The sequence below is a fragment of the Manacus candei genome, unplaced genomic scaffold (genome assembly GCF_025592945.1).
Source record: "Manacus candei isolate 608988 ecotype Guabito, Panama unplaced genomic scaffold, ASM2559294v1 h1tg000148l, whole genome shotgun sequence".
NCBI classification, from domain to species: Eukaryota; Metazoa; Chordata; class Aves; order Passeriformes; family Pipridae; genus Manacus; species Manacus candei.
The window spans coordinates 1,238,155-1,261,623 of NW_026138196.1; the positions used below are offsets into that span (position 1 = coordinate 1,238,155).

General features: G+C 54.7%; 2 protein-coding genes across 3 annotated transcripts in view; both read right to left on the reverse strand.

The window, feature by feature from the left end:
- Positions 1-9,449: 9,449 nt before the first annotated feature.
- MAFA (MAF bZIP transcription factor A) lies at positions 9,450-12,735 on the reverse strand. The gene has a single exon (XM_051771964.1). The coding sequence runs from the start codon at positions 11,835-11,837 to the stop codon at positions 10,962-10,964; it is 876 nt and encodes a 291-aa protein (XP_051627924.1). The 5' UTR covers positions 11,838-12,735; the 3' UTR covers positions 9,450-10,961.
- Positions 12,736-16,480: 3,745 nt separating this feature from the next.
- Positions 16,481-23,469, reverse strand: part of ZC3H3 (zinc finger CCCH-type containing 3) — a 122,695-nt gene continuing 115,706 nt past the window's right edge. The window contains exons 12-13 of one of the 2 annotated variants that reach the window (XM_051771946.1): positions 17,847-17,924; positions 16,481-17,694 (exon numbers count right to left, since the gene is read on the reverse strand). In XM_051771946.1, the coding sequence (XP_051627906.1) occupies positions 17,663-17,694; positions 17,847-17,924 (110 nt within the window). In that variant the 3' untranslated portion in view covers positions 16,481-17,662. The other variant, XM_051771945.1, reaches the window with a different exon arrangement.

A 23,469-nucleotide genomic window follows, 5' to 3' on the forward strand; every position in this document is an offset into this window, starting at 1 on the left:
TGCTTTTATTTGGGTTTATTCCCTCTTTTTTCCCCATGAAATGCTGTCCCAGGAAGGCTTTGCTGTTGAGGCAGATCCTCTGCCATCTCCACACTCTCCAGGGATGGAGAACCTCAGTCGGGTCACCTGGGAACTTTTTCCTCTCTGGGGTCATGGATTATGCCTCCTCTCCCGAATTCCACTGGTTTTGGTGTTCTCCAGAGGTGCTGAACTTTGCCAGGAATCATCCCCTCCCCACACACCAGCTGAGCCCATCCTGCTCCTCCCCTCCCACTGTCCCACCAGGATTTCTTTCAGGAACCCCATCCAGGGTCAGCAAAACAGCCAAACTCTCCCCATCCCTTTCCCAGAGCGATCGGAGCGGGTAAATCCCAACTCCACAGTTTCCCACCCCTCCAGAGCAGCCGGAGCTCAGCGACCCACCCCGGGTGATACATCCCTTCCTTAAATCTTAATCAGCAGCCGATGAATATTTAACGAGGACAAACAGGGCAGGTAGATGGGCCCATCCTTTATTCATGAGCAGCGGGGAAGGGGAGGCCCTGGGCAGAGAGATCCAGGCTCAGTCGGGTCATGGACATCTCCTGGATGAGCCAAGACCTCTTTTCCCGTGGCCTCAGGGCGTGAGGCAGCAGGAAAACCCCAGGGAAGCAAAGTGGGGCAAGATGATCCCACCAGCAAGAAATCCAACCAAACCCCCACCTTTTGGGTCGAGCTGAGCCTAAAACCAGCCGGAACATTCATGGGGATCGTCTTGGGGTGATTTTTGGGAATGTTGGTCAGGACCTTGCCCGCTCCACTGTGTCTGTGTCCACAGGAGGGATCCCGTGGGTTTAGCCACTTTTTGGGAAGACCAAGCCAAGCCTGCACTGGATTGAGCTACGATGGACTCACATTGACCAGAACCTTCCAAAAAATGCCTCCTCTGCATCCCGGCTAGGAACAATCCCTAAATCCCACATCCAAACCGTTCCCAAACCCCTTTGGCATCCAAATCCCAGGCTTCTCCTACCTGGCTCCATCCACACATAACAGACCCGAGTCCCACCCTAATTAACAGGTTTAATTAAACACAACCCGGCCACAAAGCCTGGCCTGGCGTTTAAGTGGCACCCGAGAAGCCGCTAACGAGAAAGTCGTTAATTATCCACCTTATTAGACGCCCGCCTTATTAACATAACCCCGCCAGAACGAACCTGATCCGAACCGTCCCCCAAATATTAATCGCCAAAAAAACTTCCCTGTCGCTCCGAAGGTCTTTAATAAGGCGCTAATTAGGGACGAGTTAATGACGTGGCAATTAATTAACGCGAGAAGGGCGGCGGTAAAAGCCAAGGAAGTGTTCTCCCAACGATCGATGGGTGTTTAATTAACGGGCGGGGAATTAATCGGAATGAACACCTTGTTGGAAGGGTTGCGACGAGGGATCCCGGGATGGAAAGGGTCTCCTGTGCTCCATGATCCAAGGGATGTGGAATCATGGTGCCACGGAATAGTTTGGGTTGGAAGGGAGCATAAAGATGGAAGGGAAGACCTGCTGGTTTCAGGCCAATTTGGGGGGATGGAGGGGTTTTTTGGGAGTTTTCACTTTGGCCATGGAGTGTGTGGACCAAAAAGAAGGGCCTGGGTATGGAATCACGGAATCATGGAATGCTTTGGGTTGGAAGGGATCATAAAGAAGGAAGGGAAGACCTGCTGGTTTCAGGCCAGTTTGGGGGGATTTGGAAGGTTTCACTTTGGCCATGGAGTGTGTGGATCAAAAAGAAGGGCCTGGGTCTGGAATCATGGAGTCATGGAATGGTTTGGGTTGCAAAAGACCTTGAAGATGATCCAGTTCCAACCCCCTGCCACAGGCACCTTCCACTGTCCCGATGGATAGTGGCAACTGGAGGATCTTTATATTCCCTCCCAACCCAACCTTTTCCATGATTCCACACCCAGGTCCTTCTTTTTGATCCACACACTCCGTGGTCGAAGTGAAAACTCCAAACCAACCTCCATTTCCCCAAATTGTCCTGAAATCAGCAGGTCTTTCCTTCCCTCCGGCCGCTGGAAGGGATTTTCCTCTCCCTCCCTTTGGATTGCACCTGCATCGGGATGGGCTTCCCACCTCGCAGCTGGAAGTGGCCCTGACCTCGTGGTGAGGAAGATGATGGTCCTGCACCTTCATCTCCATGGATTTTGACTCCTCCAACTATCAGCCAGCTATCAGGTAGGATGAATCCCATGGGAGCAGGGAATGGGCCGGTCCCTTGGCACACACCTCCCAGGAGAGGGTACGAGCACCAGGCTCCCTTCACATTCCGATCCTCTGTCCCTTCCCTTCCCTTCCCTTCCCAAACCTTCCCAAACCTTCCCAAACCTTCCCTTCCCAAACCTTCCCTTCCCAAACCTTCCCAAACCTTCCCTTCCCAAACCTTCCCAAACCTTCCCAAACCTTCCCTTCCCAAACTTTCCCTTCCCAAACCTTCCCTTCCCAAACCTTCCCAAACCTTCCCTTCCCTTTATGTAAATGGAAAATAACAATTAGTTTCTTTTTCCCTGGAAAATTCCAGCTCCAGCTCCCAGGGATCCCCCAGTTGCCAGGGCTGCTCCGGGAGCGCTCCAGCCTCGCCCTCTTCCATGAATAAATAACCTGCTGTGGGAAGAGGAAGCTTTTCCTTCCCCCTCTGCTCTCCCTCCGCTCCCATCCATGGAAAGGGAGGATTGGAGAGGGGAGGGAAAACCCGAGGAACCTTTGGATTTTACTGGGGGGGGATTAAACACGGAGCCGGTGATTTCCTTGGGATGAGGAGTTGTGGAGATGATGGAACAAAGGATGCCCAGGGATTGGGAATGGTGACTCCAAGGAGAGCTGAGCTGTCCAGAAAACTGGGATAACAAAGGACTGATGGGATCTGATCAGTCCCGGGCCTGAGGACTGACTGTCCTGGCATCATTCCCACTTGGCACTGCAGCCGGTTTCCCTGGATCCCGTATCCCAGCTCCTGTATTCCATATCCTTCCTCCTTCATCCCATATCCCATCTCCTGCATCCCATATCCCACCGCCTACTGTATCCCATGTCCTGCATCCCATATCCCACCTCCTACTGTATCCCATGTCCTGCATCCCATATCCCACCTCCTGCATCCCATATCCCACTTCCTGCATCCTATATCCCATGTCCTGCATCCCATATCCCACCTCCTGCATCCCAAATCCCACTTCCTGCATCCCATATCCCACTTCCTGCATCCCATATCTGCCTCTTGCATCCCATATCCCACCTCCTTATAATGTATCCCTCCTCCTGTATCCCATATCCCACCTCCTGCATCCCATATCCCGTACCCTGAATCCCACATCCAATGCCCTGTATCCCTTCATCCCACATCCCGCATCCCATACCCTGCATCCCACCTGCTCCATCCCACCTCCTGTATTCCATATCCTGAATCCCACTACCTGCATCCCACATCCAATGCCCTGTATCCCTGAATTCCACATCCCACAACCTGCACCCTGTGTCCTGCATTCCATACCCTGCATCCCACCTGCTCCATCCCACCTCCTGCATCCCAGATCCTGTATCCTGAACCCCACTACCTGCATCCCACATCCAGTGTCCTGTATCCTTGCATCTCACATTCCACATCCTGCATCCCACCTGCTCCATCCCATCTCCTGCATCCTGTATCTCACCTCCTGCATCCCAGATCCCATATCCTGAATCCCACTACCTGCATCCCACATCCAGTGTCCTGTATCCTTGCATCTCACGTTCCACATCCTGCATCCCACCTGCTCCATCCCATCTCCTGCATCCTGTATCTCACCTCCTGCATCCCAGATCCCATATCCTGAATCCCACTACCTGCATCCCACATCCAGTGTCCTGTATCCTTGCATCTCACATTCCACATCCTGCATCCCACCTGCTCCATCCCACTTCCTGCATTCCAGATCCCACATCCTGCATCCCATATTCTGTATCCTGAATGCCACTGCCTGCATCCCACAGTCAATGTCCTGTATCCTTGCACCTCACATCCCACATCCCGAATCCCATATCCCGCATCCCATATCCTGCATTCCATACCCTGCATCCCACCTCTTCCATCCCATATTCTGCATCCTGTATCCCACCTCCTGCATCCCAGATCCCATCTCCTGAATCCCACCGCCTGCATCCCACATCCAATGCCCTGTATCCCTGTATCTCACATCCCACATCCTGAATCCCTTATCCTGCATCCCATATCCTGCATTCCACATCCTGCATCCAACCTGCTCCATCCAGCCTCCTGCATCCCAGATCCCATATCCTGAATCCCACTACCTGCATCCCACATTCAGTGTCCTGCATCCCGGCACCTGACATTCCATCTCCTGTATCCCATATCCTGCATCCCACCTGCTCCATCCCACCTCCTGTATTCCATATCCTGAATCCCACTACCTGCATCCCACATCCAATGCCCTGTATCCCTGAATTTCACATCCCACAACCTGCACCCTGTGTCCTGCATTCTATACCCTGCATCCCACCTGCTCCATCCCACCTCCTGCATCCCAGATCCTGTATCCTGAATCCCACTACCTGCATCCCACATCCAATGTCCTGTATCCCTGCCTCCCACATCCTGCATTCCACATCCTGCATCCCACCTGCTCCATCCCATCTCCTGCATCCTGTATCTCACCTCCTGCATCCCAGATCCCATATCCTGAATCCCACTACCTGCATCCCACATCCAGTGTCCTGTATCCTCGCATCTCACATTCCACATCCTGCATCCCACCTGCTCCATCCCACTTCCTGCATTCCAGATCCCACATCCTGCATCCCATATTCTGTATCCTGAATGCCACTGCCTGCATCCCACAGTCAATGTCCTGTATCCTTGCATCTCACATCCCACATCCTGCATCCCATATCCCGCATCCCATATCCTGCATCCCATATCCTGCATTCCATACCCTGCATCCCACCTCTTCCATCCCATATTCTGCATCCTGTATCCCACCTCCTGCATCCCAGATCCCATATCCTGAATCCCACCGCCTGCATCCCACATCCAATGTCCTCTATCCTTGCATCTCACATCCCACATCCTGAATCCCTTATCCTGCATCCCATATCCTGCATTCCACATCCTGCATCCAACCTGCTCCATCCAACCTCCTGCATCCCAGATCCCATATCCTGAATCCCACTACCTGCATCTCACGTTTAGTGTCCTGTATCCCGGAACCTGACATTCCGTCTCCTGCATTCCATACCCTGCATCCCACCTGCTCCATCCCACCTCCTGTATTCCATATCCTGAATCCCACTACCTGCATCCCACATCCAATGCCCTGTATCCCTGAATCCCACATCCCACAACCTGCATCCCGTGTCCTGCATTCCATACCCTGCATCCCACCTGCTCCATCCCATCTCCTGCATCCCATATCCCACCTCCTGCATCCCATATCCCATACCCTGTATCCCACATCCCATACCCTGCATCCCACATCCAATGTCCTGTATCCCTGCATCCCATATCCTGCATCCCACCTCTTCCATCCCATATTCTGCATCCTGTATCCCACCTCCTGCGTCCCGGATCCCATATCCTGAATCCCACTACCTGCATCCCACATCCAATGTCCTGTATCCCTGTATCTCACATCCCACATCCTGAATCCCATGTCCCGCATCCCATATCCTGCATTCCATACCCTGCATCCCACCTCTTCCATCCCACCTCCTGCATCCCAGATCCCATATCCTGAATCCCACTACCTGCATCCCACATCCAGTATCCTGTATCCCTGCATCCCACCTCCTGCATCCCAAACCCGTTCCCTGCATCCCACTTCCCGCAGCAGTATTCATGGCCTGCTCCCAAACCCACCCAAGCCCAAGGAATTTGGGATCCAACCCCAGCCATGATCCTGTTCCTGCCATGCAGGGGTGTGGGGAGGTTCCCACATCCTGTTTTTTGGGAATGGCCTCACCTCCCACCATTTCGGGATGCACTGGCAGAGTGCTGGAATAAATTCCATGAATTCCAGCCTTAGGGATGAGGCAGGGAAGTGCCAAAGCCTCCATCCCAGGGCAGAGCTGAGTTTCCCCGAGGTCACAAATGTATTTATAATATATTTATATTTCTATCTGAAGGGCAGAGAAGTGTTTGGCTTCCTTGGAAAGCAGGGAACATGGAAAAATCAAGGATTACAAAGATCAGCTCCAGTCAAAAAATCCCAGCTCCAAACCAAGCCCGGGCCAGGATTCTCTTTTTTTGGGGATTCGTTTTGCTGGGATTTTTATTGATTCCTGCTTTTTGAGTGAGCAGCACCCCAAATCCCTCCGTTCCCAGCAGCCCACTGGGATTTAACAGCCCAGGGGATGGAATTCCAATGTTATGGAGATGTCGGGATTTGGGACACAGAGCAGCAGTTTGGGAACAAACCTGGAAGTGGGATCATCCATAACTGAGGAGGAAGGAGCGAGGGACACTTTGGAGATGCTGCTTCCATCTGCTCCTCGTGGTTTTCCTCATGGTTTTCCTCCTGTTTGCAGTGATCCGGAGAAATTCCTGCTTGGAAGTGGCATGGAGCGCCCGGCCCTGGATCACGGGGAGGGGGGGCTTTTCCAGGGGTTATAATGAATCCCAAGCATCCATGTGAGCTTGGATAAAGTGTTCCAAGGTGCTGAAGTGTCTGGGGGTGAGCATTCCCCAAAACTCACCCCTTTTCCCAGTGGAAAACCCAGCAGCAGGGATGGCTGGAGGAATTCCAGCTGTTTCCCAGCCCGGCAGTGCCTTGGGGAAGGCAAGGAAATCTTGGAATTGGGTTTAAAAAGCTCTGCACATGTGGAGGAGACCCCCAGGGATTGTCCCCACAGCCCCATCCCAAGTGTCAGGCACCCCTTGGAGCACCCCATGGGGTTGGGATGCTCTTTTCCCCCTTGGAAAAGGCTGGAGTTGGGATGCAGGAGACGCCCGGGATGAGCGGAGGGGCTGCAGATCCTCACAGGAGGAGGAGTGTGGGGACCTCCTGCAGATCCCCAAAAAAAAGGCAGCAAGGAGATGGGAAAGGGGGCTCCACTCTTCCTCAGGGAATCAGGAAAAATGCGGGAAAAACCTTAAAAAAGGAGGTCGGAGTGACCCAAAAATGCCACACGTCCTCCTGCGCCACCGGAATATCCGCAGCCCTGCGGCACTGGGGACACACCAGCCCATCCCAGAACATCCCCATCCCAAAAAAACACGGCCCAGTACACGTGGAACACACGCACACGGCCCTGCAAGGGTCAGCACGGTGCAGCAGTCCCAAAAAAACGCTGGAATTCCAAGCAGGGATCATCCAGATACCCCCCAAAAATCCGGGGGGGGGGGAGATCGGAGCCCCAGCACGGAGACGAGTCATAAACCAACCAAATTTAGGCTTAAAACACTCGATTTTTATTATTTATTTGGCATATCCAGATCCCAGGAAGCCTGGAGCGAATTAGGGGGATGATGATCACTGCACCCCAACACTGGGATGGGGTAGGAAGGTGAAATTCCAGCCCCAAATCTCCCTGGAAATGTGCCTTGGAATGGGGTCCCCCCCATGGAGGCAACAACCCCCCCCATCCCCCCATGTCCTAATCCAGCTTTTCCCCTGCTTGGGGGAGTTCCAGGAGGTGCTGGAAAGCACAAAAATTAAATCCAACTGGGACTGGGGTTGGGAATCACATCCCTTTGGGAATGAAGGAAAAGGGGCAATTCCAGGATCACCAAAATAATCTGCTCCGAGGCGAGACCCCGGCTTGGTGTTCCCCCCAAAAAATGGAATATCTAAATCAGAAAGGAGAGGGAGGGGGAAAGGGTGATGGGCATCAAGGCATTAAGGGGGAAAATTGGGAATTCTCAGCCTTAAATCGCTGCCTTTGCTCTGCCAAGGCGGTGGGAAAAGGATTCCCGGGAAGGAGGCAATGGCGGGATCCTGGGGTGAGATCCCACAGGGAGTGGTCCCCCAAAACCCCACGGAGCCCCCCCAAAGCCAGCTCTGATTCCAGAACCAGCCCCATTGCAGGCGGGAAAAGGGGCAGTGACCCCACAGGGAGAGCGGAGCGAGATCCAGGGATGAGGGGAATGGATGGATGCGGGGCTGGAAAGTCCCCGGGATGGTTTGGGAAAGGCAGCGACCTTCTTCCTCCCCAAACTCTTCTTATTTAATCGTGAGGCAGCTGGGGGGGTTTTCCCCAAATCGAAAGCACCACGAGAAAGGAATATCGGGAGGAAAAGCTGGGGAATAACCCACCAGGAAAATGCGATTCATCCCAAAAAAATTCCAGGAGAGGAGGCGAAGTCCTGCCAGCGGCTGCAGGGGCAGCAGGACGGGTTCTATTCCTTTAGAGACAGATTTCCAAAGCTTCCCTGGATCTCAATCAAATCAGGAAAAGGGGGTGAATCCCCCCTCCCCAAGCCCCCCTGTTTGCCCAGCCCTGGGGCAAGTGATCCCTCTGCTTCCCGGCTCCCATCCCAAAACCCCGGTCCGACATCGAGCCGAGCTCTGGTTGCTCCGACCCCCCGAAAATAAGACACCAAACAGCCAAAAAAGGAGGAAGAAAAGGAAGAGTGAGGTCTGGGGGGCGCAGGACAGGCAGGATCGGGGGTTGTGGGTTCACAGGTAAACCCCAGAAATCCTGGGAAAAGTCCAGGAATTTGACGGAGGGCGGCAGGAGGAAAAGCCGCAGCCACGGAGCCGGAGCAGCTCCCGGCTGAGGACCCGCCGAGGTTGAACCTGCGCGAAAACACAGGACGAAAACCACCGATAGATTAAAAAAAATTAATATAAAACGTTCCCAAAATACGCCGGACCAAGGGTCGCTTCGGAATTTTTTCCCGCCGAGCCGGGAAAAAGCCGCGAGTGGAGTGGCCGCGCTCGGGATTTGCGGGAAAACGTCCTTCCAAACAGTCCCCCAAAAAACCCCCAAACATCCCTAAAAATACCAGCACGAAAGGTTTTCTTTAGGGGAGGCGTGTGATGGTTTAAGGGTTGTTTGTGGTTTGTTGTTTTTTGTTGTTTTTTTTTTTTTTATCCTCCTTTGAATTAAAAACTCGAGAGGAAAAAGCCAAAAGAGGGAAGGAAAAAAATAAATCACTTATTGCCGCTTCAAATCCAGCCGGCGGCTCGTCGGGACGAGCTGGGATCACACGCTGGATCCGGCGACTTTTTCCGCAGGGATAAAGGTCTCCGGGACTTCTGAGTAGGGAAATAAACCCCAAAACCACTCTGGAAAAGACTTCTTTAAAAAAAAAAAAAAAAAAAAAAAAAAAAAAAGGCAGGAAAAGCGAAAAGCCGGAGGTCAACGGGATTTATCCCCCGGGAGGGTTTGGCGTCCACACCGGGATTTAAAGGGAGGAATAAACGACCCCCCTCCCCACAACCCCCCTTCCCCCGAGATGAAGAGAAAACCCGACCCAGGCTCTAGTTGAATATAAGTTGTTTTTTTTTTATCTTGATGCAACATCGTTAAAACCGTCACGAATCGAAACAACAGGTCGGTAAAAACGCTTCGCACGATCAGTCCCTAAAATGCACCAGGGGCTCCCCAAAAAGCTCGTCGCGTGTCCGCAGGACCCCCTTTTGTTCTCCCCCCACCCCCGTCCCCTCCCCACCCCAAAATTAAGGGTCGTTTTTTTCTCTCCTCTTTTTTAAAGAAGCAACTCGTTTAAAATAAAATTTAAAAAAAACCCAAAACCACCCCGCTCCTCGGTCCCGCTTTCGCTCCGACGATTGCACGAATTCTTAATCCTCTTTTTCCTTTTTTTTTCCTTTTTCCACACAGCAAATAATGTGCATTTTCTTTCCGTCTTTTTTTTTTTTCTCCCACCGAACATCGAGGTTAAAATAAGATCCCGTTTCTCCCGAGGGTTAATAAATAAATCTGGTGCATAGTGAGATAGCAGCCAACCGTTCGCAGTCCATATATTACTATATTGCCTTTCAGGTCACCCGAAAATTGTTGCCTGTCCCTTCCCTCCCTCCCTCCCTCCCTCCCCCTCCCCACTATTTTTTAAGAGCATAGATAATTTTAAATCTCTATAAAACAGTATTATTTAACCCAATCGATTCCTGTATATAGTGCATTCGGCTTCTTCCCAACATCATTAAATTAACTCGGATATTATTTGCATGCTATTACATACAAACTTTTAAGACTCGTGTAATTTTTTTTTGTCTATTTTCTAAAGGATTTGGGGGGTTTTTTTTGTCTTTTTTTTTGTCTTTTTTTTAAGTTTTTTTTTCTCGTAAATCACCAAGCAAAATATAGGCTCAAAAAAAAAAAAAAAAAAAAAAGGCAAAAAACTAACTAATATTCTACATATTTACAAGGGTGAATAAGTTAAACGTGGCTCAGTTTCGCCGGCCGGGAATTAGGGAGGGAAAAGGGGGGGCGCGGAGGGGCCGGACAGGGCGCAGCGCTGCCGGGGACCCCCCCCCCGGCCCGATCCGTGGGGGCCCCTGGAAGAATAAAAATCAAATTGAGGGTAAAACACGCAGGAAAAGGTGTGTGGGATTGGGGGAGGGAGGAGAATCCACCTGGAAGGCGCTGATGATCCCGGGAAAAGGGGGAGAGGGGTGGCCGTACACGTCCCGCATGCAAGGCTGGCTCCAGGTCCGCCCCCCACTCACCCACCCCGGGACCCCCCACCCCGAGTCCCCACGGGCGGGTGGGTGCGTGGGGGGGGGCGAGTGCGACTTCCCCTCCCCAAAATTTCCCCGGAAGGGGGGGACGTCCTCATATTATTATTATTATTATCATTATTATTAATAATAATTTTGTTTAAAAGACAAGCGGCGGGTTTTTTTTTGCTCTCCCCGCATGAGGAACAACAGCGACGACAAACCAACAACAACAACAAAAAAAAAAACCAAGGGGGGGAGGGGGAGCGATCCCACCCCCCATCCCACCACATCCCACCAGCCCACCGGGCTCACATGAAGAAGTCAGCGGCGGCTTTGGGCGGGGCGGCGGAGGATGGGGACGGTTCCCTCGGGAAGCCCCGGCCGGCCAACTTCTCGTATTTCTCTTTGTATAGATCCCTCTCCTTGGCCAGGCGGGTCACCTCCTGCTTGAGCTGCTCCACCTGGCTCTGCAGTTGGCATTTCTCGTTCTCCAGGATGTGCCGCTGCTGGACCCGCTTGTAGCGGCAGGACTGAGCGTAGCCGCGGTTCTTCAAGGTCCTCCTCTTCTGCTTGAGGCGGATCACCTCCTCCTTGCTGAAGCCCCGCAGCTGCCGGTTGAGCTCCCGCACCGACATACTCACCAGCTGGTCGTCGGAGAAGCGATCCTCCAGGCGGAGGTGGTGGTGGTGGTGGTGGTGGTGGCCGGGGTGGTGGTGGGCGGCCGGCGGCATCTCCTCGCCCGCGAAGGGCTGAGGCCGGAAGGGCTCGTAGCCCTGGTGGTGATGGTGGTGGTGGTGCGGGGCGCCGATCAGCGCCTCCACCGCGTCCTCCGGCGTCAGGTTGAGCGCTTCGGGGTTCAGGTGGTGCTGGTAACCCGACATCCAGTACAGCTCCTCCAGCTGCTGTTTGGAGCCCAGCGAAGCGGCGGCGGCGGCGGCCGGGGGGCCGGGGGCCGGTTGCCCGCCGGGGCTGGGGGCGCAGAAGCTGGGCGAGGAAGGCACGGAGGAGCAGGGCGTGCTGAGCGGGGTAGACGACAGGGAGCCGGCGGGCAGGCGGTGGCACAGCCGCTCCGCCTCCGCCGGCTCCTTCTTCACCTCGAACTTCATCAGGTCGAAGTCGTTCACGTACTCGATGGCCAGGGGGCTCGTGGGCAGCTCCGCGCTCATGGCCAGCTCCGAGGCCATCTCAGTCCATGGAGGGCACCGGGGGGGGGAGCCCCCGGGCACCGCCGCTCGCCGACGGGGCTCCGGGAGCCTCCTCCGAGGGCGCTCCGGGGCTGCCCCGCTCCCGGGGGGCTGCGGGACTTTCCGCCGGGGCTTTGCTGCGGGTTCAGCGGAGCTGCGGGACCCTCCGCTGGGGCTTTGCTGCGCGGTTTACCGGGGCTCCGGGATGCTCGGACGCGGATCTGCTGCCGGGCTCCGGGACCCTCCGCCGCGGCTCCGCTTGCGGGCTCAGCCGGGCTCCGGGACCTTCTGACGGCGCTTCCCAGTGGGGCTCAGCGGGGCTCGGGATCCTCCGCCAGGGCTTTATGGTGGGATTCAGCCGGGCTCCACTGCGGGATTCAGCCGGGCTCTGCGACCCTGCGACGGGGCTCCGCTGCCGCGCTCCGAGACCCTCCGACAGGGCTGTGCTGCGGGTTAAGCCGGGCTTGGGGACCCTCCAACAGGGCTGTGCTGCGGGTTAAGCCGGGCTTGGGAACCCTCCGACAGGGTTGTGCCGCGGGACCTTCTGACAGGGCTGTGCTGCGGGTTCAGCCGGGCTCGGGGACTCTCCGACAGGGCTGCGCCGCGGGTTAAGCCGGGCTCGGGGATCTTCTGCCGGGCTCAGCCAGGCTCCGGTGCTCGCCTCCGACGGGATTTCGCGCTGAGCTTCAGCGGGGCTAAGCCTGGCTTCGGGACCCTCCGCTGGGGCTCCCGGGCAGTCCCCTCCGTCCGTCGGGGCTCGGCGCCGGACTCCGGGAGCCTCCTCCGGCCGCCGCTCGGCGCTCGGGGCCGGGTGGGCTCCGGCGCTGCCTGCGGCCGCTTCCCAATGGCGAGGAGCGGGCAGCGCCCTGCCCGCCCCTTCCTGCCTCCCCCTGGCACCTGCCCCGGCCCCACCTCCCCGGGCTGCGAGCCTGAGCCTTCTCCTGCCTCCTCCTCCTCGTCCCGCCGGGACCCGGCGCGCTGCGGGGCGGGGGCCGCTCCCTGCCCGCCCCTGCCCGCGACCGGCGCCGCCGCCGCCGCCGGGCGCTCAATGGAACCCGCCGCCTTTTATACGGGAAAAGGAGGAGGCGCGGACACTCCTACAGGGGAGGGGATAATCCATCCCGCCTTATCAGCACGCCGGGATTTGCATATCCCCATGGCAACGCCCCCGGGGCAGCTGTCAGTCCAAGGGGGTTTTTGGGGGGCGCATCCTCTGGACCCCCTCAAGGGCACCCCCCGTGCGCCGTCACCCTCCCAGCGACAGCTCGGAGAGGGGGAGAAAGAGCAAAGAAATCGTGTTTTTCTGCCCTCCCTGAAAATTGGAAAGACCCAAAAAGGCGGGTTATGGAGCCCGAATTGGGTTTGATTCCACCCCGCTGGACGCGGCCCCTTCCCCACCTCGGGAGCGGCGCAACGTCCCTTCCCCTACACCGAATATAGGTATTTCTGGGATTTTTAGGGATGTTCCCAGAAGGTGGTGGTGGGCAGGGAGCGGCCACGAGCACCAGAGCCGGCTCCCTGTGCTCGGCTCCGGCTTTTGTGTCACTGCAGGTGACACCCGCACGTGGCACGTGGCCGGGAGTGTCACCAGCTCAAGGAGCGGGATCATCATCCCAGCACCTGGAAAAGGTGTCCCCGGCGCCGAGGGGAAGCTGGTCGGGAGGTTTTGGGGGGTCTGGATGAGTCTCTGGAGGGGATGTGGCCTCGCTGTTCCTTCTGTCACCACGTGGCCGCCGCAGGACAGGGATTTGCAGGGAAACTGAGGCACGGGAGTTGTCCCACCCGATCCCAAGGGATGAGCGGCTTCATCCCACAGAGGCATCGACACCCACCCACTCACCCCCCTCGGGGTCCAGGATTGAATCCCGGATCCCACTATATCCCAGACCAGCTGCATCCCACCCTGCTGCATTCCACAGGCAGTCCCTTGGGATGGGAGAAGTGAAGGTCCCTGGCCATCCCTGCTTGGGGACTTGGGTACAAGGGACACTGCCCTCCACTGACCCTTCAAAAGGAGGGATTATTTGGGCCAAACTAATGCAAAAAAGGAGGTTTTTTTTTCAGATGAAACCCCTTATCCCGCTGCATCCCAGCAATTAAAATCCCACGTCATTCCGGCCCCTGGAGGGTCCATCTTTTTCCTCCTAATTTCGTTGGGGCGAGTGGAGGGGATTTGTCCCCCCTGGGAAGGGTCACAGTCCCAGGCAAAGCCCCAGACAAGATCCTGGTGGTGCTGGATGTTATCCCACATTGGATAACCAGGCACACAGATATCCCACATTGGAAACCCCAAACGTGGGCATGGGATAATGCCCCTCCCCCCTTCAACTCAAAAGAAGGGACAAAATAAGGGACAAAAAGGGCATCTTGATGATTTTGCAACAAAAAAATCTCCTTTTCACTCAGGGATTTTAACCCTTTTTGCTTCATCGTGCCACCCTAAACCCATCCTCAGCCATGTCCTCAGTCAGGATTTCGGGATCCTGCCCTGGGAAAAGATGGGGTGCCACCTCCCTACCCCTGGCACCGTGTTCCTGCCCGGAGCTACTCCCATCTTGGCCCCCCCAGCAGCTGCCACCCGCCACGGGCCGGGAGCCACAGAGGGATTAGGAACGGGATGGGATCCAACGGGGCCGTCGCTGCTCCGTGGGTATTTTTAGGAAGTGCCCGTGGCATGTCCCCAACCCTCCTGGACACGGCCAGAGCCGTCAGCTAAGTTTACTCACAGGGGGTCAAGTGACATAACCAGGTTGGTGGCCTCGGGGATGGCCTTGGGATCACGTCACCCTCCGCTTATGGAGCTCGTGCGCCCCGTTAACCCTTCCGGCGGGGCCTGCCTCGGCTTCCCGGGATATTCCAACAGTATCCTGACCGGGGGGCTGGTGGTTTGGGGACCCCTCACTGGGATATCATCCCATGGAGAGGGTGGTGTCCATCAGGATAAACCCCATGAGCCGGTGGGATCGTCTTGATGCTCCACCAGCATCTGTGGCTGGACACGGAGAAGGGTCAGGAATTTTGGGAAAGGAGGGAATCACACAGTGAGGATGGGAAGCGGAGGAGGGCAGGGAACCCCTCACTCCATGGAGAGGGTGGTGTCCATTAGGATGAATCCCATGAGCCAGTGGGATCCTCTTGATGCTCCACCAGCATCTGCGGCTGGACGTGGAGAAAGGACATGAATTTTGGGAAGGGGGGAAATCACACGGTGAGGGTGGGAGGAGGAGGAAGAGGAGGAGAAGAAGAAGGAAGAGGAGGAGGAGAAAGAGGAGGAGGAGGAGGAGGAGGAGGAGGGCAGGGAACCCCTCACCTCATAGAGAGGGCGGTGTCCATCAGGATGAACCCCATGAGCCGGTGGGACCGTCCTGGTGATGCTCCACCAGCATCTGCAGCTTGATGTGGAGAAAGGAGAGGAATTTTGGGAAGGGGGCAATCACACAGTGAGAGTGGGAGGCGGAGGAGGAAGAGGACAAGGTGGAAGAGGAGGAGGAGGAGGAGGAACGCAGGGAACCCCTCACTCCATGGAGAGGGTGGTGTCCATCAGGATGAACCCCATGAGCCGGTGGGATCGTCTTGATGCTCCACCAGCATCTGCAGCTGGACGTGGAGAAGGGTCAGGAATTTTGGGAAAGGGGGAATCACACAGTGAGGGTGGGAGGAGGAGGAGGAAGAGGACAAGGAGGAGGAGGAGGAGGAGGGCAGGGAACAGCCCCCCTGATGCCAGGCAGGAACCCGATCCAGCGGGTGCCCACCCGGCACCTGCTTCCCCGGCAGGGGCCCAAGAGCGGTGCCAGCAGCGCCCGCCGCAGGAGGGTTTTCCAGGAAATGTTTATGGAGCCTTCTAGAAATCCCCAGGGAACGTCCCTGCTGGGTGCTCACCGTTCCCATCTTCCCAAGGAAGGACGGATAAACCCCCCCGGGAGCTGTGCCAGAGGCGTCACGGCCGTCGGAGACTCGGTAGAAGCCACCAGGGCTCGGAGACTCCTCTCTGGGGGCCGAGCTGATCCTGAGCTTGGGAATTAATCACCCCCCAAGAGGAGCCTTAACGACAGCCAGCAGCAAATTCCAAGCCTTCTCGGGATGGGAGCAGCGGCTCCGAGCGGAGAAGCCACTCGTTGCCTCGTTTAATTAGCGCGGCACGAGGCTTAATCCTCGTTAGGGAATCCATGGATATGGGAAACCCCCAAGCTCCACACCGGGCCATCCTGGAGGATTCCCAGCTCCTTCTCCTCAGGGGGTGGTTTTTAAGGGAATTTGGCTGGAGTTTTTTATTTTAGGTGAAGAAATGTGGAAAAGTTGGAATAATAATTAAAAAAAATAAAAATAATAAAAAGAAAATAAATATATAATTATTAAAAAATAATAAAAATAACAAAATAATAAAATATACAATAAATATATAATAAATATATAATATATAATAAATATAATAAATATATAATAAAATAAATAATAAAAACAATAAATAATAAAGTAAATATATAATAATAAAATAAATAATAAAAATTAATAAAAGATAAATAATAATTTTTTTAAAAAAATCAAAGATTCAAGGGTTGGAGCAGCTCCTCCCTTGGATCAGACTGGATTTTTGATGGGATGTTCCTGCTGGAAAGAGAGAGGAAAAGCCACACTCCCGTCCCCAGGGGGAGGAAAGTCATTTATTTACAAACCAAACCACAGGAATTAAAATAAAAGACATTTCACGGCGACAGAGACGACGGAGCTTTTGTTACAAAACAGCTCTTGAGATACAAGGGGCATCCCAGGGTGGGATCCATCCATCCCTGGGGGGAAACGCTCTGGATTTGGGATGGTGACAACCCCCCTTCCCACCATGGGGGGTCTCTCTGGGAAGGGAAACCCCCCGGGGTGGTGTTTGGATGCCGTCGGCATCTTCCCGGAGCCACAGAGCACCTGAGCCCACCCCATTCCCGGGAAACGTCCTCAGGGAGCCCCAGCGCTTCCCCACATCCCTGCTGAGCCTTTTTTTTCCCACAGGATTTCACCCGAGGGGCGTTTGGATGGGCAAATCCCACCATCTCCCCCTGTGGCTCGGAGGTGTCCCCCAAATCCCATCTGTGGGGGGGTTCCCCAAAATCCCTGGGAAGTGGTGCCTATGGATGCAAAACCCCCGTGGTGCTGGTGACATAACGACCTCTCCGTGCTTTGCTCCGGCAAAAAAAACCCAAACCTCTGGAAGAGTTGGTTTGGGTGTCCCACTGGGATGAGGAGAGGTGGGAATTAGGAGCTACCAGATCCCAAAACGCTGCGGGATGAGAGCTCGGCACCACTCCCAACACACATTCCCATTAGGAATGCTCTCGGAACATGGCCCTGCTCCAAGAAATCCCCTCCCAAAAGCAAGAGAATGGAGCGGGATGGAGGGATCAGGGCTGTGGGGGCTTTACATCCCGTTACATCCCGGCCCGTGGCTGCCCTGGATTTGGGAATGTCACCTCAGGTCCCCGGATCACCTCGTGTCCGGGACAGCACCCACAGGAATAGGAAGCTCTTCCCAACCCCACAGACATCCAAGGAGCTTCAATTTGGCAGGACTTGCCTCCAACAAACCAACGGAGAAAGGTCGTTTATTGGTCAACGCAAAGATTCCAAACGAAGCCGCTTCCTGCGGGAATTCCCGGTGGGAATGAGAGGCGTATTCCCACGCTGCTCCTTGTCCGAATGGTGTCCCGGAAAAGCGAGAGGAGAAGGGGGTGGTGCCATGTCTGGACACGGCGTCCTGAGGTAGGTGCCAGGTCGTGCCCGGCTCTCCTGTTCCTGAGCGGGTCGGCTAATCCCGGGATCGGGAAATCGGGAATTCCTCACAGCCGGGGCTTGATCTGCAGCCGTTTGCCTGGAAGAAGAGCAGGGAAAGGGGATGGTGGGACGTGAGGAACACACCTGGACACTCCCAGGCTTCTCCTTGCCTGGTCATGAGGGGTTAAAGCACCGGAAAAACTGGGAATGTGGGTGGTTTTCCGCCCCGGTAGAGCCCGCCGGCCTCACCTCTGGCACCTTCCACACGGGTGTCCTCCAAGTCCTCCGAGGATTCCCGTGGCAAAATCCTCTTCCTTTTGGTGGTGCCTGGGAGGGGAAAGGGAGAAAAGAGGAGAAAGTCCTGGAGGTTGGCTCAGGTCAACCTGGAAATCCCTTGGAATGAAGGAGTGGGAGCGTCCTGAGCTCCTCTTCTGCTCCACATCCTTGGCCACATTCAGGATGGCTCATTCCCCAAATCCCTGAGCATCCTCAGGGCACTTGGAGGTCCCTTCCCATCAATCTGCTGCAAAAATTCCCAAGTTACGGGCGAAAAAGAGAATTAAAAAGGATCCAAACCTTCCCCCTGGAGCACAAGGTGAACACCAGGATCTGCTTTGAGGCTGAGATGGAGCTGGAAGGAGCAGAGCACTGGGAAGCTCCATCCCCCAGGAATTCCCAGCACTCCCCTGGGATGCTCCAGGTGATGGCTTCTGCTTCCTCCAAAGAAGGGCCTGGATGCTCATGGAAAGCCCCTGGGAAGTGACCTCCTTGGAGGACAAGCCCAGGAACATCCCATGGATTGAGGTGGGAAGTCCTTCCCCCGTTTCAACCCAACCTTGGTGCAGGTTCTCCCGTTTTCCCTTCTCCAAAGGGTTTGGAAAGGTGGTTCTGTGGGGGAAGGGAAGGGTGGGAAGGAGAGCGATGGCCCCCCGGGACGGATGGACAGATTGGAAAAACAGGAGGTTTCCCAGAAAAAAAAACGGGCCCGCAGCTTGTTGGAGGTTTAGTGGGAAAATTCCCCCCCACACCTGGGATTAGAGGAGGTGGGAAAGGTCATGGAGAAGACAGAGGGAATCCAGCCCAAACCTCCTCCAGGTGTTCTGGGGGAGCAGCACACACAACTTGGGAGTGTTCCCACAAAATTCCACAGCCCGATTCCCAACGTTGGAGGTGGGACCATGGGGACCTCAGAGAAGCCCAGAAAGGAAGGATTTGGGGGGGCAGGGGAGGCAGCAGTGGGGGAAGGACCCCAAGCAACACTCAACGAAGGGAATCTCCAAGAGTTTTCCTTGGCTTTTCAACCTGGATGAACTAACCGGCTCTGAGCGGGAGCGGCGCCGGCAGTGACACATCGCTCCGGAGCTAATTTATGGAAAACAAGGAGGGCTCATTGAGTGCCTTCCCACCCTTCACACAACATCCATACATCAGGGGCGGCCGCGGCGCATCTGGGGATTAGTCACCGGTGACGGAGCGGAATCCGGATCCCGGGAACGGTGACCCCCTCCTCCTTTTCCAGCTGACCCCAAGCAGGTGGGTTTTTTCCAGACTGGGATTTCCAAATCCCGCTCCGGTCGCTGGAATTAAGGTCCAGCAGAGCTGCTGGTCGTCACCTCGAGGGGTCAAAATCAGGGTGTCCGTGGTCCTGCTCCATTGGTAACCTGGTTCAGTGGGAATGGCAAGAAGGGCTCAATTCCCTTTCTGATTGCTGGAATTAGGGTTCAGAGCTGCTGGTTGTCACCTCAAGGGGTCAAAACCAGCATCTCCATGTTCCTGCCCCACCAGCAACTGTGGCCCAGGTTCAGTGGGAATGGTGGGAATGGCTCAATTCCCTTTGGATGAGCCAGAAAAAACTTCCTTAGTGAAGATCTTCATTAATTAATAACTTCATTAACTAATATCTCCCACCCTGATTGCTGGAATTAAAGTCCAGAGCTGCTGGACCTCAAGGGGTCAAAACCAGCATCTCCATGTCATCCCAGCAGTAACTGCAACATCAGTTCAGTGGGAATGGTGGGAAGGGCTCAATTCCCTTTGAATGAGCTGGAAAAAACTTCATTAATTAATATTTCCCATTCTGATTGCTGGAATTAGAGTCCAGAGCTGCTGGTGGTCGTCCCAAGGGGCCAAAATCAGGATGTCCATGTTCCTGCCCCACCAGTAACTGTGGTCCTGGTTCAGCGGGAACGGTGGGAAGGGCTCAATTCCCTTTGGATGAGCCAGAGAAACTTCCTTATCTGATCTCCACAAAGTCCCTCAAATTAAATGTGTTTAGAGAAGTAGAAATATGGATTCCTGGGGGTTTTTTTTGGGGATTTTTAAATTGACCATAATTAACTTCCCGACTCCGGCACGGAGCCCGGACGCTGTCGGAGCATACGCGCTCCATCCCAAACACATCCCTCAAAACACTGAGGCAGGAATAAGGGAACAAACCCAAAAGAGGTCGTGTGAAAGGACTAAAGTGGTTGTGGGATAGAGGGAGACACTACTCCTGGAAAAGCCGGAGCAGCTGGATGGGCGAAAACTGCATCCAAGGGGCGGGAAACCTGGAGCAAGCGGTGAGTGGGGGGGTGTCGCTTTTCCAACCCCGGCGAAGGAAAAGACATTTTCCGCTTTTGTGCTTGGGAGATCCTGCAAATGGTGTGATCAATCTTGGGCCTCTCTCCCCCCCTTCTCCCGCTTTTCCCTGCCTTTGGGAAGAGGCTCCATCCATCTCCTGGGAACCAGGTGCATCATTTATATCAAGTAGCAAAAGAGAAACCCCCTTTTTTATTATTTTCTTTTTTTTTGTTATCCCATTACCACGATTGAACCGCTTCGGAAGGAAGAGGAGCGCGAGTTTTCCGTCGGAAACCCAGACGGCTTTTTGGCCAGAGAATTTCAGACTTCCAGTACTTTTTTTTCTCCACCCTCCTCCCCTTTTCCCTGATGGAAATCAACATTTATTTTGCCTGAGCCTAAGGAGGTGTCAAGCAGACGGAGGGGACTTGCCACTCTTCTCCGGGGGAAAGGAGGGAAAAGGAAGGAAATCTAATCGGAATGTATTATCCAGTCTGAGGGGCGGACGGGGCAGTAAATCACACTTCAGGTGGCCCCATTAGATTTTTCAATCAAAACCTGCTTTTCGGAGCCGAGAGGCTCCAGCTGCATCCCACAGGGAAGGGAAAACCCAATTTGTTTCCTCCAGCTGCTGTACAAGAGGGGTTTAAAGGGATCTCAAGGCAGGGAATCTCCTTCAGGTGAAGGGGAAAATCCGGGCCCCAAATCCTCTCCCTGCTCAATTCCTGTGGGTTTCTCCATGGGGTGGGAAAGTGGGAAGCAGCTGGAGATGCCCCAAAGCCCCAAAGGAACAGGACGTGGCTTTTCCAAGCTCCACCATCCCGTTATAAAAAGCTTTGGAATTTTTGTGGGTTTCCCTTCCCGATTTCCCGATGGGATGTTCGGGCTCCGTCGTTCTCCCGATGCCACCAAGGGGTTTCATCCCCTCTCCTGCACCTTCCTCCAGGAATGTATTCTCCACCTTCCCCAGGGTTGCATCCCAGGTTCCCCTGGCTCCAGGTTTAATGCCATGAGGGGAAATTCCCCCAAAAACACTTTCCCCCCCCCCCCCCTCATTCCCAAAGGCAAAATATCCCTTAACCCCCTCCCTTCCAGGCCACTTTGGGGAGCCCAAAAATTGAGAGGCCTTGGAAAGGGCAGCGCTCCAGGATTTTCCAGCTTTTCATATGGAAAAAGCAGCTGGGGGGGGTGTTGGATCTCCTTGGCTCCATCCCAAACCAAATCCATGTGGAGACGATCCTGCTGCTGCTCCACCCAGACCTTCTGTCCCTCAAGGGAAGGGAACACCAAGATTGGGATGCCGGGAACACCAAGGCTGGGATGCCATGAGGAGCTTTATCCAGAAGGAAAAATGCTCCCATGGATGCTCAGAAGTGGGGATGTGGTGGAGAAGACATCCCACCATTCCCGGCAGTGCCAATCTCCTGCCAGGCTTCCACCCATCCTGGGACACCCTTTCCGTGTCTCTTCTCCTTAATTCCATCTTTTAGGAGGGAAAAAGCACCTGGACAACCAGCTGTGAGCTCCAGGGATCATGGATTGACATCCTTTCCCGGTAAGCTGCAGCTTATCCTGGAGAAGATGGAATTCCACCACCTTGGAGGGCCCTTCCAGCTTTTAGGTCATCAAAGAACTCCGGGTGGGATCACAGGGATGCCAAGAGGCAAAAATCCTGGAGCCAAGCCTAAAATACCAGAGGGTCTCCAAACCCTCTGCCACAGGTGGGTGAGACCTTAAAACTGAGCTTAAACACCCCAACAAACCAGGCCTAGTGGAAGGTGCCTCTTAAGGGCCCTTCCGACCCAAACCATTCCAGGATTCCAGGAAAAATGTGTTCCCCCCATTGGGGTCAGGGTGAAAGGAGGAGAAAACCCCCACTTCCAAAGTGATTCCTCCAGAAGCCAAACCCATAAGAAGTTGGACTTGGATGAACCTTGTGCATCCCTAACTCAGGCTATTCCTGACTCCAAGAGCTGGGGATGGTCGGACCAAGACCCACCAAAAAGGGGGCAGGGGGTCAGCAGAAAGGAGGAGCAAATCTGCATTTCCAGAAGCCAAAGCCATAAGGAGTTGGACTTGGATGAACCTTGTGGGTTCCCAACTCAGGATATTCCATGACTTCAGGAGCTGGGGATGGTTGGATCATGACCCACCACCAATGAGTTGCCCCCAGTGGGGTTGGAAAAAAGGAGAAAACCCACATTTCCAAAGTGATTCCTCCAGAAGCCAAACCCATAAGGAATTGGACTTGGATGAACCTTGTGCATCCCTAACTCAGGCTATTCCTGACTTCAGGATCTGGGAATGGTCAGATCATGACTCACCACCACTGTGTTTCCCCCACTGGGGTCAGGGCAAAAGGAGAAGAAAACCTCCACTTCCAATGTGATTCCTCCAGAAGCCAAACCCATAAGGAGTTGGACTTGGATGGTCCTTGTGGGTCCCTAACTCAGGATATTCCATGATTCCATGATTCCTGATGGATCATGACCCACCACCGAGTTGCCCCCAGTGGGGTTGGAAAAAAGGAGGAGAAAACCCACATTTCCAAAGTGATTCCTCCAGAAGCCAAACCCATGAGAAGTTGGACTTGGATGAACCTCCTGCATCCCTAACTCAGGCTATTCCTGACTCCAGGAGCTGGGAATGGTCAGACCAAGATCCACCACAAATGGGGGGGTGCCCACAACAAAGAAGGAGCAAACCCACACTTCCAAAGCGATTCTCCCGGAAGCCGAAGCCGTAAACAAACCCGGGAGCGGCCTCCTCACCTCCCCCGAATTCCCGGGAAGCCGGAGCTCGGCGGGGCCGTTAAAAAAAGACTTGGAGCAGCATCTTCCATTAACGTTACGACCGTGAAATACGACAATCAAACGGCGGCCGTCTGGCGGCAAATTTGCCCCCGCCCGAGCTGCTCGGGGTTTTATCGCTGCTCCGACGCGCGGAGAAGCTGTAAAATGTTTACAGAAAGGGTCGTTTGAAGCCATAAAATCCTCTTTTCTCTCCTAAACAAGGCTGAGCGGAGCCATTTACGCGGCCCGGAATGTTCGTTGGGGGAGAGGAGGAACATCTGTTCTCGCCGGGAGTTTCGCGGCGATCTCTTCTCGAACAAATTAACTAAAATGGGGGCTTCCTAATTAAATTAGCGCTGGGTTTGGAATGGGTTGAGTCGGGATGAGGGGGCCGGTGAGGTTCCGGCACAGGGGATTTAACTGGGAGGTGAAATATGGAAAAGGCCGTTACCTGGGAACGGCCGTGGGAGGGGAAAGGGAGACAGTTTTCCTGCCGGTTATCCTGGCTGGATGACATG

What these genes read in the sequence shown, in the direction of transcription:
- MAFA (XM_051771964.1), bottom strand. Translation starts at nt 11,837, where the DNA reads ATGGCCTCGGAGCTGGCCATGAGCGCGGAGCTGCCCACGAGCCCCCTG.